General features: G+C 47.0%; 1 protein-coding gene across 1 annotated transcript in view; it reads right to left on the reverse strand.

Annotated features, from left to right (window-relative positions):
- Window positions 1–760: 760 nt before the first annotated feature.
- Window positions 761–6,454, reverse strand: part of STXBP5 (syntaxin binding protein 5) — a 186,108-nt gene continuing 180,414 nt past the window's right edge. The window contains 2 exon segments of the mRNA XM_030886748.2: window positions 761–2,447; window positions 3,710–3,930. Coding sequence (XP_030742608.1) covers window positions 2,406–2,447; window positions 3,710–3,930 — 263 coding nt within the window. The 3' untranslated portion in view covers window positions 761–2,405.

A 6,454-nucleotide genomic window follows, 5' to 3' on the forward strand; every position in this document is an offset into this window, starting at 1 on the left:
CTGTGCCAACAGCTCCAAGATGCTGATGGCCCTACACTCAAAAACACCTGCTGCTTTCTACCCCTAGCTGAGCTGCGGGTCTGCTCTGCACAACCTGGAGGGAAACTTTAACATGGAATCAAAGCTCCTCAATATATCCATTTAAGCTTTCCTAGAAAATCCAAACCAAACAAATGCGCCCATCTTTCTATCTGAAAATAATGCCAAGCTTGGTTCATTTTATGCACAACATGGAAGACGCTGTGAAAATGAAATTTCTATGCAATGAATTCAAAATCGCTTGACACACCAAACGTTCAGTTGGGGCAAATATGACCTTCCACGTCATATGGGGAAGGGGAATTAACCAACAGCTCTACCTTTACTTCAATACTTCCCAACTCCCTCGAATCCAGAACTGATCATTCTATTGACATACATAAAATGGGACTTTTAAAGAGGGGTCTAATTTGTGACCCGTCACAGACTTCGGGGCATGCAGAAACTAGCACAACCCATCAATGAATTATAAAGTTCATTATTCAGAAGACAGTCTCTAAGAAGAAATGTGATGGGCTGGTGCCTTCTACAAACTGAAAAACTTTTAGACTCTTGTTCTGATCAATGATCTCTACTGCACAGTTACTCGCATACTCCCCACTGCTATTTTAAAGCAAACTTTAATGTCCACGCTCGCATCCAGTAGTGCATATTGGAAAATGTAAACACACAAGTTTTGCGAAGGAGATTCAAGAGAAGAAAATGCGTCACAGACCACGTGAAGTTATGGTGTGCTGCATATAGCTTTAATGATCACACGGGATAGAAAAACAACCATCATGTTAGCTGCTAATTTGTGCTCTGATCATCCCTTCATGAAAAACAATTATAAACTTTTTTTATAGAGAAAATATGTAAATTTCAGCAACGTTAACTTGAAAGCTTCGACTGCTCTTCTTGGCGGCTCTGAGCGGCTGGGCACCACCCCCACCGCAGCCTGGGCGGAGCCGGCTTCCTTCCAGACCTTCCGGTGGAGTCGCCTCTGTCCACTGAGAGATCCCGGGACACTGTCCGTGGCTGGCGTTCTGTGCGCTCCAACGTGTGCGGCTGCCCTTCGGCCTTTTAAAAATCGTACAGGGACAGGTGCAGATTTAGAGTCTATTTCTACAGAAGAGATTGTGTAGGTCAGTGGACCAGACTCTTAAAACAGATAATTATTGACAAAGGATGCGTTTCCCATGCACCAGCATGTGCACTACGATCTAATCGGCTCATCTCCTGAGTGGACTGGAACTCGTAGCAAGAAAGGGCACTGGACAAAAGGGAGCTGAGCATTTGATGGAAAGAAGGAAACATGTTTTTTAAGCAATTTTAATTAAATAATGCAAAGGTACAGTTGGTTAAACATTTTATAAAAATTCAAGCATAAATGAAGAACAGAAAACAAAAACAAAACAAAACAAAAACCTTAGCTAATTTCAACAGTTCTACAAATTTAACCAGAACGATTTTGGTCAGATCCACCTTGAAGCTGAATGAATGACCATGAGGACAAGGGACACTGAAGCATTCACTCTCCTCACCACAATGGAGGGTCTTTCCTTGCTTGTCCTGACGTCCCCCACCGCAGAGCTACCACATGGAAACTCTCAGGATGATGAGCAGCTCCGTCATGCTCTGCACTTTACTTCTCAATGAAGTGATTTATCGCCTTGTTTTGCTTTTAACAAAATATGTACTAAACACAAGTCTACAATAACAAGAATCCAAGAGTAGCCCATACACTAGTCAATGATGTGTATGTTTTTATTATTTAAAGCCCACCATTCAGCTTATCTGTCTAAAGATATGGTAACAAACAGTTCGTGTCTTTTCCACGACTGACGCCGACGACCAGTCAGCTCAAGGAGGGAAGTCCAAGACAGCTGTTGGTAACGAAGCCCGGTTCAGAGACACGCCGTGTGTGACTGCTCCTGCTCCCGGACGTCTGAATTATTGCCTCTCCCCCAAAGAGGTCCAACACTGATGGCCGGGACCACGGCACAACTCTTTGGGCGTACGCAAGCTTAATACAGGAATGACCTGGGAAGAGTCTCCCATCTCCTGAACACCGCCCTGAGTCTCTTCAGCTGTCCTGTAGGGCTGGCTTAGCTCCCAAACTGTCACCTCGTAGCTGGCACACACCACACATCCCAGGTGGAGTGTGTGTGCGTGTGTGGATGTGTGTGAACGCACGCACGCATGTGAACACTCCTCAGTGACAGCGACGTGACTGAGGTAAAAATAGTGCATGATTGTGCTAGGAAAGAGGAGAATCCAGTGATGACCATCCCTTCCATGTGACCTTTCCCAAATGAAGCAATGAAAGAAAAAAGGAAAACGTGTTTTCCTTCCGGCTGACGCGGACTTGGGTTGGATTCTGGTTCTCAGAACTGGTACCACTTCTTATCTTTGTATTTCAACATCATCTAAGGGAGAGGGGAAAAAAACACAAGGAAACCGTTGAAATGCTTGAACAGTGGGTACAGAGTATGGCGACTTTCCATAGGGATCAATGTTCTGTCGCTCTGAAGTGTGCTGCAGGATGATGACACTGCTTACTGAATATCAATTTATACTGAAAGCAACCAGGAAAAACAGGCGCATCTGGAGGCAAACAGACTACGGCCAGTCAGGACCCAGCTGGAAGGTCCTCCCTCCTCTTTCTTGGACATAAAACATAAGTGACTCTTCGTTCAGCGAACATCCCTGGTGACTTAAGATCCTACCCGTGAGGTGCCTTTCAGTTCACTAAAGGTGCCTGGTGGTGCAGAGGGCTTGCACTCAGCTCAAGGCGGGAGAGCTGGGGTGGGAAATGCCCTGGTGGTGCTATGGAAGGGGGTCTTGGGATCCACTTTTCTGTACGACGGCAGGGCAGGCTTCTCTGACCCTTGTGGGCTAGCCCGAGTCTAAAGTCTAAAGTCTAAAGACAGCACTGGGTTTGGGTGGTTGGTTTTCATTTGAATTGAAAAATAATGCGTAAAGAACCTGGGAATGGAAGGTTAAACAGAAGACAAGGACTGGCATTTAAAATTCACTTGTCACCTGCTATAAGTCAGGTGACTTAATGCATGACACACATTCCCCCATAGGACAGGGCCGAATCCCCATGAGTTTCCAGGACCATAACTCTTTATCAGAGTGGAAAGCCTCGTCTTTCTCCCATGGAGCATCTAGTGGTTTCAAACTGCTCACCTTGCAGTAGTGGTTATCCACATTGGGCTGCTAACTGAAAGGTCGGCAGGTTGCAATCACCAGTCACTGCGTGGGGGGCGGGGTGGGGCGCGCTCGGGGGGAAGGGGAGAGGGGGCTGCTGATGCTTTCTATTCCTGTAAAGGGTCACAGTCTTGGAAACCCCCCAGGGCAGTTCTAGACATGCCAGAACACTAATGCAAATACAGCTCAGGAGGCACCAGGTCTTGGCACGATGAAGGATCCCCGCTGCATTCCCCAACATGTTACTGGCAAAGCTGCTGGCTTTGTGTACAAGGTGCCTGAAGGTGAGAGGGCTTGACATTGATACAGCTGGTAAGGACCTCAAAGGCTACGGAGTAGCCCAACAGTTCCTGCTGGCGGCAAAGATCAGGAGTGCGCAACTGTGCAAAGCAGCCCTGGGAAGTCCCGCGTGTCGCGAGAGAAGAGAAAGCTGCCCCGGGAGGCTTCGGCCGCGCGCAGGCAGTCGGGCGCCTACCTCGTGGGCGTGCTTGGAGAAGGAGTCTGCACTGGAGAGCATGGCGGCCGTTCTCTCCTCCAGGTCACTAAGCTTCTGCCCTCTTTCGTCCAGTGCCAACCTGGCTCGTGCCAATTCACCCACGACGCCAGATGCTGCCCCTTTCACCCCCTCAATGCCGCCGGGCCCGGGGATATGCTGCGCGAGACTCCGAGACGCCTTGCCCGAGGACGATTCGCCAACTGAGGGAGAAACCAGAGGGACAGCTCAGAAGGTGAAGTCTCCAAGCACACAAACTCCTACTACGCCTCATTAAGATACGGAGCTCCTGCTGCAAGTTAATTAAAATGTTTATGTTTCACTACGTCATGTTTATTTTTTGGTTTGTAACATTAAAATTTTACTGCTTTGTCAATAAACCATGATGAAGCTTAGAATTGGATCACCTGATCTTTTCTCTTCTTATCTCCTCCCAGTTCAAAATGCTTGCATCACTTCATAGTCAATATTCTCTTAGCGCTGCACGTGGGCTCAGCACATTCAAGCCTCAACGCAACCTTCTTTGTAGTTTTAGCCTTCTTCTGGAAAATGGCTTAGTCTGTTCATCATAGCCACTCTGCTTCCTGTCCTACCGTTGCTTTCCCTGGGGATCTGGAGAATCTTTGCCCTTCCAGTACTGTCACTCTGTGGGGTTGTGCTTGCCGCACTTCTTAGAGAAAGTCCGGCGGGTTTCAGGAACGTTCACCCTGTTTATGGGAGCGCTACCAGCACGGAAAAGGGGGTTATATTCTTGTGCTGTATTCATATTAGCATGCAATTTCAATCATGGAAGAGTGAAAATGTTACTCTTAATGGTTGCAGGAAGTTGTGCTGTTTAGGAAAAACCAAACCAAACCCACTGCCATTGAGCTGATTCCTACTGATGTTGTCAGGGGCGGTGGAGTTTGTTCTGACTCATAGCAACCCCGTGTGCAACGGGAAGACACGCTGCCTGGTCCTGTGCTGCCCTCACAGTTCCTAGGTTGGAGTCCTTCAGTGCAGCCACTGTGCAAATCTGTTTTGTTGAGGCCCTTCCTCTCTGGTGCTGCCCTTCTATTTCCCCAAGCCTAACGTTCGTTTCCAGGCCCTGGTCTCTCAGACACCATGCTATAAATACGCGACCTGAAGCCTCACCACACTTGCTTCTAAGGAACATCCTGCCTGTACTTCATTCCACACAGAGTCGTTTGCCCTTTTGGCAGTCCATGGTACTTTCAATATTCTTCACCAGTTACACAATTTAAATGCAGCAGTTCTTCAGTTTCTCTGACTCAGTGTCCAACTTTCACATGCATTTGAGGTGATTGAAAATACCATGGTTTGGGTCTGGCCCACTTCAGCCCTTGAGGTAACATCCTTGCTTTTCAACAGTTTAAAGAGATCATGTGCAGTAGATTCACTCAATGCAATGAGTCCTTTGAGCTCTTGACGGCTGCTTCCATGAGCATTTATTTTGGTTCCAAGAAATATGAAATCTGTGGCAATTTCAACTTTTCCCCCATTTATAATGATGTTACCCATTGGCCCAGTTACAAGGACTTTGGTTTTCTTTAGCGTGTGTTGTAATTCGTCAGCAAGTGTTTCAGCTTCTCTTCATGTTCAGCAACCAAGCTTGTGCCATCTGCATGTTGAAGGTTGTTAATAGTCCTTCCTCCAAACCTCATGTCATGTTCTTCATATAGGCCAGCTTCTCTGATCTTCTCAGAAGACAGATTGAATAAGTATGATGGGAGGATACCAACCAGACACACACTTTTCCTGATTTTAAAACAAGCAATATTCCCTTATTCTATATGCATAACTGCCTCTTTATCTAGGTATAGTTTCTTGTTTGTTTTTTGTTGTTGTTAACATTTTATTAGGATGAAGCAGGGAACCAGTTGAGAGGTCTGCAGGGCCAGCCCCAATACCAACTACGTGGACAGCCCCCCTCCCCACAGAAGAATTTACTTTAGAGGACAGCACTGAAGCTACGGCTCAGGCAGAGGGACAAGTCTGATCAGAGCACACAGGAGCAAATGAAGGGGGAGGAAGAGAGAGTGGAGCACATCCTGGCCCAGCAAGCCTTGAGAACGATATCCCCATTCAGAGCAGCCAATGCAGAGAAAGGACCATATGGCCGGCCCCACAATGAGACAGGACATCCTCACTGACCCATCACTCTATATGGGGGTCAACAATGGAGACACAGTGTGGGAAATGCATCCGATCTGACCCCAAGGCAAACCCTAAGGGCGTGAAACAGAACACAAGGGGAACAGAGCAAGGAACTCCCGAGGGAATACCAGAAATAGATTTTAGGGCCAGGGTGTGGCACCCAATCAGACTTGATCAGAAAACACTCCTAAAGGTCAACAAACAGACCTTGAACTATTTACAGGCTTTTCTTTTTTTGGCCATTGGTTCTTTTGTTGTTGTTTTGCTATGTCTTGTTTTTGTGCATGTTATATTATCTCTGCAGGTCTATCTAGATAAGACAGGCAGGTAGAACAATCTGGAGGAGAAAACAACAGGACCGATGGTCGGGGGGAACATGGGAGAGGGGGAAAAGAAGTGGGTGTTAACAAACCCAGGGCCAAGGGAACAACAAGTGATCCAAAATCAGTGGCTCAGAGGGTATAGCAAGCCTGGTAGGGCTTGATCAAGGGCAATGTAACCTAGAGGAATTACTGAAACCCAAATGAAGGCTGAGCATGATAGTGGGACAAGAGGAAAGTAAAAGGAAAT

Source organism: Echinops telfairi, unplaced genomic scaffold (assembly GCF_000313985.2).
Source record: "Echinops telfairi isolate 266 unplaced genomic scaffold, ASM31398v2 ScPeMD7_3533;HRSCAF=4204_0, whole genome shotgun sequence".
Taxonomy (NCBI): domain Eukaryota; kingdom Metazoa; phylum Chordata; class Mammalia; order Afrosoricida; family Tenrecidae; genus Echinops; species Echinops telfairi.